This window comes from Cynocephalus volans, chromosome 8, assembly GCF_027409185.1.
Source record: "Cynocephalus volans isolate mCynVol1 chromosome 8, mCynVol1.pri, whole genome shotgun sequence".
In the NCBI taxonomy this organism is placed as follows: Eukaryota; Metazoa; Chordata; class Mammalia; order Dermoptera; family Cynocephalidae; genus Cynocephalus; species Cynocephalus volans.
In genome coordinates, this window is record NC_084467.1 from 915,971 (window position 1) to 931,406 (window position 15,436).

Consider the following 15,436-nt stretch of genomic DNA (forward strand, 5'->3'; position numbering starts at 1 on the left):
TGAGCCCAATTTCAGGGAAAGAAAGAAATGGAGAAAAAGAAGGCATTACAGGAGACCAGAAGGAAAATGACAGACATAGAAGACCAGCAAAGAAGACCCAACATATGCATTAGGAGAGTCTCAAAAGAAGAGAATGGAGACACCGGAACAGAGTAAAAATTTAAATATGCGGCTCAAGGAAACAGTTGTGAAATAAAGATGGCTTTAATCTTCATAATGAAAAACACACGAATTTGCAGGGAGAACTTACCGGAATGGCCAACTTTCAAACACAGTGATAAAGAAAAGAAATGTGGGCAGCCAGCAGGACGCTCGGCCACTTGAGAAGGGGAGCAATCGGGCTGGTGTCAGCCGACTTCCCCACAAGAAGAGAGGGGGCAGCCTCTCCAAAAGCCTCAGGAATATCTGGCCTGAGGGTTCAGGCCCTGACGAGCTCACAACAGCAGTTCTGCTCATGAAGGACGTCGGAGCCCCCGGCGCTGGGCCCTGCCCTCAGCCCGGCCCCCCTCTTACTCAACGTGGATGAAGTCCCGGAGGTGGTCGTCCACGCCCACCAGCTTGCAGTAGTTGATTGTGTAGGTGGCGTTTATCAGTGTGATCTTTTTCTTGTACACTTTGCCAATATCAAAGTCCTGGGAGAGTCGGAGAAGTTCGGATCTGAAGCTTCCTGGCAGCAGCTCCAGAGCAGGTCAGGGGGTGCCGCGGCCATCACATTCGGGCACCTTTTCCTCTAGGTGTCCGCCCCCCATGGGTCCCACTAGCCAGCGTGCGCTGACTGGCCCGAGATCCTGAGAAAATGACCCCCAAGGGTTCCCCCAGAATTGAGGGGCCCCTGGGGTGCACAAAGACCAGGCTGAGGAGGCCTGTCTCATCAAAGTCTTTGCCACCCTGGGCAGGATGTGGCTTTACTGGGGACCAGTGGGTGGAGCAAAGAGGGAGGGCTGAGACAACAAGGGTTCCGGGTTGGCTGGGGCTGACTCCATTGCTGGAGCCCACGGGGCCACTCTCTCCTGCAAAGTCTGGCAAACAGAGCCAGACAAACTCCACCCGAGCCTCGCCTGTCCCCACTCTGTGCCTGCTGAGATCAGTCGCCTCATGTGAAGTGGGGATCTGCCCACCAGACGGGTCCGGCTGGTGTCTGGCCCAGCACATCCCCTTCCAGCAGGCCCGGGGCTCCCTGCTGCCCCATGAGTGCAGGGTTTTCTGAGGGCCATGGGAGCTTCCTGCTCCTCAGGAGGGCCCCCCAGGGCAGGGGTCGGATCCCTCCATCGGGGATCCATCTTGGACCCACCTCTGTCCACGCCCAGTGAAGAAGCCTGTGGGTTTTCCGACGTTACAACAACAGGTGCCAGGGTAGGACAGTGGGGCACCGGTTACCCCACTGTCCTGTGCTGACACCCCCTGGCCCAGGGGCCCGGACAGGCTCACCTTGAAGAGGATGAGCTCCGGCTTGCTGTTGAAGGGGCGGCCTTTGAACTCACGCCCCGACACCACCTGCCTGTGGACCACCGCGCTCCGCAGCCGCGCCATGGTGCGGGCCAAGACGTCCTTGTCCATCTTTGTCCCGCCCACAGGCTTTCGGTCCACGTCCTCCTTGGGCACCTCGAGTTCACAGACACAGAGGCCGGGCTTGTCAGAAGCAGGCCCAGCTGTGGTGGGCGCTGCGCGGGGGCATCACTAATGGCAGCTTGGAAGTGACCACAGTTAACGAAGCCCAGAGCTAAACCACCCGCCGCCGGGGGCAGGGAGAGCACAGCCCCCAACGCAGAAATGGATACCCCCGAGCTCCGGCCCGCGGCAGGGCAGGAGGCTCCACTCCGGAAAAAGAGAAAAAAATGAAAGCAAGGAAAGCAGAAGTGTCCAGGATTCAGGCAGATTTCTGGGAAGTAAAGGCAGAGGGAGAATTTTCCGGGTTGTTAAATCAGGATAAGAGAAAGGGTTTGAAAAGTTCTACAGGAAATGATTTCTTAAGTGGCAGTGTCGGCACAAATGAAGCTCTGCCCAGATGGAGCCGGCTGGCTGGCACCTGTGACTGGGCAGGCCGTGACCGGCCATGGCCCTGGATGTCCCTCTGAAGCGCTGCGGGGCCTGTGTGGGCCGGGGCTCCAGGTCAGCAGGTGCCTGCGCCCGGCAGCCGGGCGGCTCCCTTGCCCTCCCATGGTGGGAAGCTGCCAGGACACTGCTCTGCCGGGTGCCACCCGCCTCCTGCTGGGTCCAGAGCAATGGGGTGGCTGGCCCGTCTGCCCTCCATTGCCCTAGTCAGTCAGGCTTCTCCAGAACCAGCAAAACCAAATGGCCTGGCCCTGACAGCAACGGTGACCACGTTTCACAGAAACTGAGGGGCGGGTGATGCCCCCAGGTGGAACAGAGCCACAGCCGTGGCCTCTCGGCTGGCACTAACTCAGCTCACCCGAGCCTCCTGCTCTCGCAGGCTGCAGCACCATGCTCTGGATGCAGCATGTTTCTTCGATAAGGCCACCTGAGAGAGTTCGAACTCGGACCTTTCTCAAGAAATGGGCCTCCCCAGGAGAAAGCAGGGTAGTTCAGAATCATTCCTCTGACTTCAAGACCCCCTGTCCCTCCGGGCCACACACAGCCATGTGCAGAGACTGCTGAGGCCCCAGTGATGGGGGAGCTGGGTGCAGGGAGGTTTGGGATCATGGGGCACAGTCAGTCCCCTTGGCAGCTGCACAAGGGGAGAGGGACCTGTGCTCGCAGGAGGGAGGCAGCACGGTAGGTGGGAGCAGTCAAAAGACAGCCTGGGGTTCCCAGCTGCAAAGGGCCCAACGGAGCAAAAGCTGGTACCTGGTAGGGCTTATGGTCCTCGTTCCAAAGCCCGGGGATCTCCGGCACCGCTAATGTCTCCTCCTCAGATGTGGCCTCGGGGTCCCCCTGAATGGACTCACTGGAGATGCCTTTCAGCAACCGAGCAGGGTCAGGGTGTTCAACAGTGTCGTTCTCCTTAATCAGCGAGAGAAAACCAGCTAAGACGCGTTCGTCACAGAAAATGGCAAGCACTCAGACAAGCAGAAAGAAAACGGGCCTTGTGTGCAGCCGCGCAGCACACGGCGCCACCCGACACCACTCTCCAGCTCTTCCACTCTGTCCAGAGGCTCTGGCACACACTGTTTTGTAACCTTTTCCACTGAAAATATAACAAGTATTTTCATACATTATTAAAGAGTTTTTGCAATGCCCCGGAGAATCCCTTTTATGGAAAAATCTTCCAGTTTCTGGATGGGCCATTACCTTCCCCACTGATCTCTACTGGGTGCTCATTTTTTCTAATTTTCGCTAGTATAAACCGTGTCCTGGAAAAGCCCCATGCCAGTCCCAGGAGGACAGCTGTGATGGTTTGCCAGTTTGGGGGTGGGGGCTGGTCTGTCAGCTCGGGCTCTGTGCTGGGCCTGCAGGAGAGGTGGGCGCTGTGCTGAGCCAGGCGGACAGGGCTGAGTACGGAAGGAACATCTTAAGGACAGAGGAACAAGTTGGGAAGTTAGGACGTACATAGAGGGTGCATTGCTGCAAACCATGAGGTCTGGCCCCAGCAGGGCAGACTGGAGGCTGAAGTAGAGAAACAGAGGGGTGGCAGGGACAGTTTCTCTGCACAGATAACAAGGGAGGGGCATGCAGGGTGTTGCAGGTAGAGGTGGTGGGTGGGAAGAGTGGTGAGGGCAGAGGCCCCGCCTCGGGCATGGGGAGCCTGAGAAACAGGAAAAGACCTTCCATGATGCACTGGGGGAACGATGAAGACCCGCAGCCAAAAATGAGGCAGCCTGAGGCTGGGCTTTGGCAGCTGGGCATTTGTTGGAGCCAATGACCTTGACCTTCAGGTTCTGGGGACATAAGGGCAGAGCACCTGTGAAGCACTACATCACTCAGGAGGGGGACAGTGTCCCTACTGCACAACCCCAGGGAAAGGTAAACTAAAAATAAACCCCTCAGACTGCGGGCATTGCCTACACTAGCAAGTGACAAAGAGCAGGCCCTCAGTGTGAGTGAATGAGTGAGTGAGCGAGTGAATGAATGAGTGAGTGAGTGAGTGAGTGAGTGAATGAGTGAATGAGTGAGCGAGTGAATGAGTGAGTAAATGAGTGAATGAGTGAGTGAGTGAATGAGTGAGTGAATGAGTGAGTGAATGAGTGAGTGAATGAGCGAGTGAGCGAATGAGTGAGTGAGCGAGTGAGTGAGTGAATGAGTGAGTGAGCGAGTCAGTGAGTGAATGAACAAGTGAGGGGGAAGCTGCCGTATTTAGGGCAATAGTAGACACACTTGGCAGCCGGGCTGATTTGCGTGTAGAGCTGATCCCCCAACACGTGGCTGCCCCCATCTTGCACAGAGGCAACACTCAAGGTCAAAGTGGCCCTGGTATGTGCCGCAGGACCAGGACACTGAATCCCTGAGGTGGGCTTCCCTGCCTTGCACCTGCCCCAGGGCCACAGATGTGCATGGTCCTGCAGATGGCCGTGGCCCTGAGTGCTCAGACCACTTCCTGCCTTCTCACTTGCACTCTGGAGGGTGTGAATTCTATCTAGAAAAGGCATCTTGCTTACGAGTGGGTAACTGGCTGTGTTCCCTTCACAGAAGTCAGAGATGTAGCTCCAGGTCTTGTTTCTCAGCGTCCGTGGGACTCTAGCTTTGGCAGGGGGATGTTGCCTTTTCCGTTTTTCCTCCTCAGCCTCCTCTTTCCAGATCCTACTGACAATCTCCTGCTTTCTGAGCTTTTGCTCCTCCTCAAAGGCCCTGCAGGAAACGCTTCTCAGAAGAGAACAAGATGCCTCCATCTTGGCCCCAGGTGAGAAGGTGTGGCCAGGCATTCACTCAACCTAGTGTAGCTGAGGCAGCGCTCACTGAGGCAGCAACTGAGGGCAGGATCAGTACTGAGGACGTCCATCTATACATCCATCCACCCACTCCAAACTCAGCCACCCAGCCATCCTCCCATCCACCATTCCACACACTCATCCACTCACCCACCCATCCATTCACCCACCCATCCAACCATTCATCCATCCACCCACCCATCCACCCACTCATCCACCCACACATCTACCCATCCATTCATCCACCCATCCATCCACCTATTCTTCCCCCTACCCATCCATCCATCCATCCATCCACTAACCCACCCAACCATCCATCCATCCATCCACCCATCCACTCACCCACCTATCCATCCATCCTTCCATCCATCCAACCTTCCATCCATCCATCCACCCATCCATCCATCCATTCATCCACCCATCCATCCACCCACGCACCCATTCATCCACTCACCCACCCATCCATCCACCCACCCATCCACCCAATCATCCACCCACACATCTACCCATCCACCCATCCACCCATCCATCCACCTATTCTTCCCCCTACCCATCCATCCATCCATCCATCCACTAAGCCACCCAACCATCCATCCATCCATCCACCCATCCACTCACCCACCTATCCATCCATCCTTCCATCCATCCAACCTTCCATCCATCCATCCACCCATCCATCCACCCATCCATCCATCCATGCATCCATCCACCCAACCACCCATCCACCCATCCACCCATACATCCACTCACCCACCCATCAACCCATCCACCCACTCACCCAACAATCCATCCATCCACCCACCCACCCATCAATCCATCCACCCAACCAACCATCCATCCACCCAAGCACCCATTCTTCCACCCACCTATCGATCCACCCACCCATCCAACCATCCACTCCCCACCAAGCCATCCACCCACCCACCCACCCATCCATCCACCCATCCATCTAACCATCCACTCACCCACCCACACACCAATCCACCATTCCACCGAACTATCCATCCACCCATCCACCCATCCACCCATCCACCCATCCACACATCCATCCACTCACCCACCCATCCATCCATCCACCCACCCACCCATCCATCCACCCATCCATCCATCCACCTACTCACCCACCCACCCACCTATCCATCCACCCACCCACCCATTCTTCCCACCACCCATCCATCCATCCACCCATCCATCCATCCATCCATGCATCCATCCACCCACACTCACCCATCCACCCATTCATCCAATCACCCACCCATCCACCCACCCATTCATCCACTCACCCACCCATCCACCCATCCACCCATCCATCCACTCACCCACTCATTCATCCATCCACTCACCCACTCATCCATCCACCCATCCATCCACCCACAAACCCATTCTTCCCCCCACCAATCCATCCATCCACCCATCCATCCATCCACTCATCCATCCATCCATGCATCCATCCACCCACCCACTCACCCATCCACCCATTCATCCACTCACCCACCCATCCACCCATCCACCCACCCACCCACCCATCCATCCAACCATCCACTAGACCCCACCCATCCACCCATACATCCACTCACCCACCCATCGACCCATCCACCCACCCATCCATCCACCCACCCACCCATCCTTCCCCCCACCCATAAATCCATCCATCCAATAACCCATCCATCCATCCATCCATCCATCCATTCATCCACCCATCCACCCATCCACTCAACCACCCATCCATCCATCCTTCCATCCATCCAACCTTCCATCCATCCACCCATCCATCCATCCATGCATCCATCCACCTATCCATCCATCCATCCACTAACCCATCCATCCACCCACTCACCATCCACCCATCCACCCATTCATCAACTCACCCGCCCATCCACCCATGCATCCACTCACCCAGCCATCCACCCATGCATCCACTCACCCACCCATCCACCCATCCACCCATCCACCCACCCACCCATTCTTCCAACCACCCACCCATCCACCCATCCACCCACCCACCCATTCTTCCACCCACCCACCCATCCACCCATGCATCGACTCACCCACCCATCCACCCATCCACCCATCCATCCACTCACCCACCCATCCATCCATCCACCCACCCACCCATCCATCCACCCATCCATCCATCCACCTACTCACCCACCCACCCACCTATCCATCCACCCACCCACCCATTCTTCCCACCACCCATCCATCCATCCACCCATCCATCCATCCATCCATGCATCCATCCACGCACCCACTAACCCATCCACCCATTCATCCACTCACCCACCCATCCACCCACCCACCCATCCACCCATTCATCCACTCACCCACTCATCCATCCATCCACTCACCCACTCACCCATCCATCCACCCACAAACCCATTCTTCCCCCCACCAATCCATCCATCCACCCATCCATCCATCCACCCATCCATCCACCCATGCATCCATCCACCCACCCACTCACCCATGCACCCATTCATCCACTCACCCACCCATCCACCCATCCATCCACTCACCCACTCATCCACCCACCCATCCACCCATCCAACCATCCATCCACTCACCCACTCATCCATCCATCCAGCCACCCATCCATCCGTCCACCCATCCACCCATCCATCCAATCACCCATTCATCCACCCACCCATCCACCCATCCAACCATCCATCCACTCACCCACTCATCCATCCATCCACCCACCCATCCATCCACCCACCCACCCACCCATCCATCCACCCATCCATCCATCCACCCATCCATCCATACACCCACTCACCCACCCACCCACCTATCCATCCACCCACCCACCCATTCTTCCCACCACCCATCCATCCATCCACCCATCCATCCATCCATCCATGCATCCATCCACCCACACACTCACCCATCCACCCATTCATCCACTCACCCACCCATCCACCCACCCACCCATCCACCCATCCACCCATCCATCCACTCACCCATTCATTCATCCATCCACTCACCCACTCATACATCCACCCATCTATCCACCCACAAACCCATTCTTCCCCCCACCAATCCATCCATCCACCCATCCATCCATCCACCCATTTATCCATCCATGCATCCATCCACCCACCCACTCACCCATCCACCCATTCATCCACTCACCCACCCATCCACCCATCCATCCACTCACCGACTCATCCACCCACCCATCCACCCATCCAACCATCCATCCACTCACCCACTCATCCATCCATCCACCCACCCATCCATCCATCCACCCATCCACCCATCCATCCACTCACCCACCCATCCACCCATCCACCCACCCACCCACCCATCCATCCAACGATCCACTCCCCCCCACCCATCCACCCATCCATCCACTCACGCACCCATCCACCCATCCACCCACCCATCCATCCACCCACCCATCCATCCACCCACCCACCCATCCTTCTTCCGACCCATACATCCATCCATCCAATAACCCATCCATCCATCCATCCATCCATTCATCCATCCATCCATTCATCCACCCATGCACCCATCCACTCAACCACCCATCCATCCATCCTTCCATCCATCCAACCGTCCATCCATCCACCCATCCATCCATCCATGCATCCATCCACCTATCCATCCATCCATCCACTAACCCATCCATCCACCCACTCACCATCCACCAATCCACCCATTCATCCACTCACCCGCACATCCACCCATCCACCCATGCATCCACTCACCCACCCATCCACCCATGCATTCACTCACCCAGCCATCCACCCATGCATCAACTCACCCACCCATCCACCCATCCACCAACCCACCCATTCTTCCACCCACCCACCCATCCACCCATCCACCCACCCACCCATTATTCCACCCGCCCACCCATCCACCCATGCATCGACTCACCCACCCATCCACCCATCCACCCATCCATCCACTCACCCACCCATCCATCCATACACCCACCCACCCATCCATAACCCATCCACCCCATCCATCCACTCACCCACCCATCCACCCATCCACCCAACCATCCAACCATCCACTCACCCAGCCATCCATCCACTCACCCACCCTTCCATCCACTCACCCACCCACCCATCCATCCATTCATCCACCCTTCCACCCACCTATCCACCCTCCCATCTACCCATCCACTCACCCACCCACCCACCCACCCACCCACCCACCCATCCAGCCATCCATCCACCCAAACACCCATTCTTCCCCCCACCCATCCATCCATCCATCCACTAACCCACTCACCCATTCATCCATCAATCCATCCACCCATCCACTCACCCACCCATCCATCCATCCTTCCACCCATCCACCCACCCACCCACCCACCCATCCACCCAACCACCCACACATTCTTCCACCCACCCATCGATCCAACCATCCACCCACCCACCCACCCATCCATCCACCCACCCACCCATCCATCCACTCATCCATCCACTCACCCACCCATCCATCCACCCACCCACCCATCCATCCATCCACCCATCCAACCATCCATCCACCCAAGCACCCATCTTTCCACCCACCTATCGATCCACCCATCCATCCAACCATCCTCTCCCCACCCAGCCATCCACCCACCCACCCACCCACCAATCCACCCTTCCACCCACCTATCCACCCACCGATACACCCATCACCCATCCACCCATCCATCCACTCACCCACCCATCCATCCATCCACCCATCCATCCATCCATGCATCCATCCACCCACCCACTCACCCATCCACCCATTCATCCACTCACCCACCCATCCAGCCATCCATCCACTCACGCACTCATCCACCCACCCACCCACCCATCCAACCATCCATCCACTCACCCACCCATCCATCCATCCACCCACCCATCCACCCGTCCATCCACCCACCCATCCACCCATCCATCCACCCACCCACCCATCCATCCAACCATCCACTGCCCCCCACCCATCCACCCATCCATCCACTCACCCACCCATCCACCCATCCACCCACCCATCAATCCACCCACCGACCCATCCTTCCCCCCACCCATCCATCCATCCATCCACTAACCCATCCATCCATCCATACATCCATTCATCCATCCATCCATTCATCCACCCATCCTCTCAACCACCCATCCATCTATCCTTCCATCCATCCAAACTTCCATCCATCCACCCATCCATCCATACATGCAACCATCCACCCATCCATCCATCATCCACTAACCCATCCATCCACCCACTCACCATCCACCCATCCACCAATGCATCCACTCACCCACCCATCCACCCATACACCCACCCACCGATTCTTCCACCCACCCACCCATCCACCCATCCACCCACCCACCCATTCTTCCACCCACCCATCCATCCAACCATCCACTCACCCACCCACCCACCAACCCACCCTTCCACCCACCTATCCACCCACCCATCCACCCATCTACCCATCCACCCATCCATCCACTCACCCACCCATCCATCCACTCGCCCACCCATGCATCCATCCATTCATCCACCCATCCATCCACCCACCCACCCATTCATCCACCCTTCCACCCATCTATCCACACACCCATCTACCCATCCACACATCCACTCACGCACGCACCCACCCATCCGCCCACCCACCCACACACCCATGCAGCCATCCATCCACCCACCCAAACATTCTTCTCCGCACCCATCCATCCATCCATCACCTCACCCACCCACCCACCCATCCATCCATCCATCCACCCATCCACTCATGCACCCATCCATCCATCCTTCCATCCATCCAACCATCCACCCATCCACTCATCCATCCACTCACCCACCCATCCACCCATCCACCAACCCACCCACCCATCCACCCACCCAACCATTCTTCCACCCACCCATCCATCCAAACATCCACCCACCCACACACCCATCCATCCACTCATACATCCACTCACCCACCCATCCATCCACCCACCCACCCATCCATCCACCCACGCACCCATCCATCCACCCACCCACCCATTCTTCCACCCACCCATCCCTCAACCCATCCATCCAACCATCCACTCACCACCCCACCCATCCATCCATCCATCCATCCAACCATCCACCCATCCATCCATCCATCCACCCATCCATCCATCCATGCATCCATCCACCCACCCACCCATCCATCCACTCACCCACCCATCCACCCATCCACTCATCCATCCACTCACCCACCAATGCATCCACTCACCCACCCATCCACCCATCCACCCACTCACCGACCCATCCACCCATCCACCCACTCACCCACCAATCTATCCAACCACCCACCCATCCATCCATCCATCCACTCACCCACCGATCTATCCACTCACCCACCCATCCATCCACCCACCCACCCATCCATCCACCCATCCATCCAACCATCCACTCACCAACCCACCCACCCATCCACCCACTCATCCACCCACACATCGACACATCCACCCATCCATCCACTCACCCATCAATCCATTCGTCCACGCATCCACCCACCTAGCCACCCACCCATCCACCCATCCATCCACCCATCCACCCATCCATCCACCAATCCACCCATCCATCCACTCACCCATCCATCCACCCATCCACCCACCCATCCATCCACCCACCAACCCATCCATCCACCCATCCATCCAACCATCTACTCACCCACCCATCCACCCATCCACCCATCCTTCCACCCATCCACCCATCCATCCACTCACCCACCCACCCGTCCATCTATCCAACCATCCACCCATCCATCCATCCATGCATCCATGCACCCAACCATCCACTCACCCACCCATCCTTCCATCCATCCAACCATCCACCCATCCAAACATTCATGCATCCATGCGCCCAACCATCCACTCACCCGACCACCCACCCACCCATCCATCCATCCACTCACCCACCCACGCATCCACTCACCCGCCCACCCATCCACTCACCCACCCACCCATCCATCCATCCACCCATCCATCCATCCACTCACCCACCCACCCACCTACCCATCCATCCATCCACTCACCCACCCACCCACCAATCCACCCTTCCACCCACCTATCCACCAACCCATCCACCCATCAACCCACCCGCCCACTAACCCACCCATCCATCCATCCACCCACCAACCCATCCATATACCCATCCACCCCATCCATCCACTCACCCATCCATCCACCCATCCACCTAGCCATCCATCCACCCACTCACCCACCCACCCACCTATCCATCCACCCACCCACCCATTCTTCCCACCACCCATCCATCCATCCACCGATCCATCCATCCATCCATGCATCCATCCACCCACCCACTCACCCATCCACCCATTCATCCACTCACCCACCCATTCACCCACCCACCCATCCACCCACCCACCCATCCACCTATCCACCCATGCATCCACTCACCCACCCATCCACCCATGCATCCACTCACCCAGCCATCCACCCATGCATCCACCCACCCACCCATCCACCCATCCATCCACTCACCCACCCATCCACCCAACCACCCAAGCATCCACCAACGCACCTATTCACCCATCCACCCACTCACCCACCAATCCATCCATCCACCCACCCACCCATCCATCCATCCACCCACCCACCGATCCATCCAACCACCCACCCATTCTTCCACCCACCTATCGATCCACCCATCCATCCAACCATCCCTTCACCCACCCATCCATCCAACCACCCACCCACCCATCCATCCACCCATCCATCCTCCCATCCATCCAACCATCCACTCCCGAACCCACCCACCCATCCACCCACTCATCCACCCACACATCTACACATCCACCTATCCATCCACTCACCCATCCATCCATTCATCCACCCATCCACCCACCCATCCACCCACCCATCCAACCATCCATCCACCCATCCACCCATCCACCCATCCATCCACTCACCCATCCATCCACGAATCCACCCACCCATCCATCCACCCACCCACCCATCCATCCACTCACCCACCCACTCACACATCCATCCAACCACCCACCCATCCATCCACCCATCCATCCAACCATCTACTCACCCACCCATCCACCCATCCACCCATCCTTCCACCCATCCACCCATCCATCCACTCACCCACCCACCCGTCCATCTATCCAACCATCCACCCATCCATCCGTCCATGCATCCATGCACCCAACCATCCACTCACCCACCCATCCTTCCATCCATCCAACCATCCACCCATCCATCCATTCATGGATCCATGCACCCAACCATCCACTCACCCGCCCATCCACCCACCCATCCATCCATCCACTCACGCACCCACCCATCCACTCACCCGCCCATCCATCCACTCACCCACCCAACCATCCATCCATACACCCATCCATCCATCCACTCACCCACCCACCCACCTACCCATCCATCCATCCACTCACCCACACACCCACCAATCCACCCTTCCACCCACCTATCCACCACCCATCCACCCATCCACCCATCCACCCACTCACCCACCCATCCATCCATCCACCCACCAACCCATCCATACACCTATCCACCCCATCCATCCACTCACCCACCCATCCACCCATCCACCTAGCCATCCATCCACCCACTCACCCACCCACCCACCTATCCATCCACCACCCACCCATTCTTCCCATCAGCATCCATCCATCCACCGATCCATCCATCAATCCATGAATCCATCCACCCACCCACTCACCCATCCACCCATTCATCCACTCACCCACCCATCCATCCACCCACCCACCCATCCATCCACCCACCCACCCATCCATCCACCCATCCATCCACTCACCCACCCACTCACACGTCCATCCAACCACCCACCCACCCATCCACCCATCCATCCAACCATCTACTCACCCACCCATCCACCCATCCACCCATCCTTCCACCCATCCACCCACTCACCCACCCACCCATCCATCCATCCAACCATCCACCCATCCATCCATCCATGCATCCATGCACCCAACCATCCACTCACACACCCATCCTTCCATCCATCGAACCATCCACCCATCCATCCATCCATGCATCCATGCACCCAACCATCCACTCACCCACCCATCCACCCACCCATCCATCCATCCACTCACCCACCCACCCATCCTCTCACCCGCCCACCCATCCACTCACCCGCCCACCCATCCATCCATCCACCCACCCATCCATCCATCCATCCACCCACCCACTCACCCACCCACCCACCTACCCATCCATCCATCCACTCACCCACACACGCACCCATCCATCCACTCACCCACCCACCCACCCATCCACCCTTCCACCCACATATCCACCCACCCACCCACCCATCCACCCACCCACCCACCCATCCACCCACTCACCCACCCATCCATTCTTCCACCCACCCACTCATCCATACACCCATCCACTCACCCACCCATCCACCCATCCACCCACCCATCCATCCATCCACTCACCCAACGATCCATCCATCCACTCACCCACCCATGCATCCATCCATTCACCCACCCAACCATCCACCCACCCACCCATCCACCCACCCACCCATCCATACACCCATCCACCCCATCCATCCACTCACCCACCCACCGACCCATCCAGCCATCCATCCACCCACCCACCCATTCTTCCCCCCACCCATCCATCCATCCATCCACTAACCCACCCATCCATCCATCCATCTACTAACCCACCCACCCACCCATCCATCCATCCATCCATCCACCCATCCACTCACCCACCCATCGATCCATCCTTCCATCCATCCAACCATCCAACCATCCACCCATCCACCCACCCACCCATCCACCCATCCATCCACTCACCCAACCACCCACCCATCCATCCACCCACCCATTCTTCCACCCACCTATCGATCCACCAATGCATCCAACCGTCCACTCACCCACCCATCCATCCACCCACCCACCCACCCATCCATCCACCCATCCATCCAACCATCCACTCACCACCCACCCACCCATCCACCCACTCATCCCCCCACACATCTACACATCCACCCATCCATCCACTCACCCATTCATCCACCCATCCACCCACCCATCCATCCACCCACCCACCCATCCATCCACCCATCCATCCACTCACCTATCCATCCACCCATCCATCCAACCATTTACTCACCCACCCATCCACCCATCCACCCATCCTTCCACCCTTTCACCCACCTATCCACCCACCCATCCACCCATCTACCCATCCACCCATCCATCCACTCACCCACCCATCCATCCATCCACCCACCCACCCATCCATACACCCATCCACCCCATCCATCCACTCACCCACCCATCCACCCATCCACCCAACCATCCAACCATCCACTCACCCAACCATCCAAACATACACTCACCCACCCATCCATCCACTCGCCCACCCACCCATCCATCCATTCATCCACACATCCACCCACCCACCCACCCATTCATCCACCCTTCCACCCACCTATCCACACACCCATCTACCCATCCACCCATCCACTCACCCACCCACCCACCCATCCACCCACCCACCCACCCATCCAGCCATCCATCCACCCACCCACCCATTCTTCCCCCCACCCATCCATCCATCCATCAACTAACCCACCCACCCACCCACCCATCCATCCATCCATCC

The 15,436-nt window shown here is 57.8% G+C and overlaps 1 protein-coding gene across 1 annotated transcript in view; it reads right to left on the reverse strand.

The window, feature by feature from the left end:
* The window catches only part of CFAP74 (cilia and flagella associated protein 74), a 70,669-nt gene that overhangs the window by 32,429 nt on the left and 22,804 nt on the right, over positions 1 to 15,436 (reverse strand). The window contains exons 11-14 of the mRNA XM_063104296.1: positions 4,554 to 4,743; positions 2,806 to 2,961; positions 1,429 to 1,602; positions 514 to 632 (exon numbers count right to left, since the gene is read on the reverse strand). Of these exons, the coding sequence (XP_062960366.1) occupies positions 514 to 632; positions 1,429 to 1,602; positions 2,806 to 2,961; positions 4,554 to 4,743 (639 nt within the window). The remainder of the gene's footprint in view (positions 1 to 513; positions 633 to 1,428; positions 1,603 to 2,805; positions 2,962 to 4,553; positions 4,744 to 15,436) is intronic.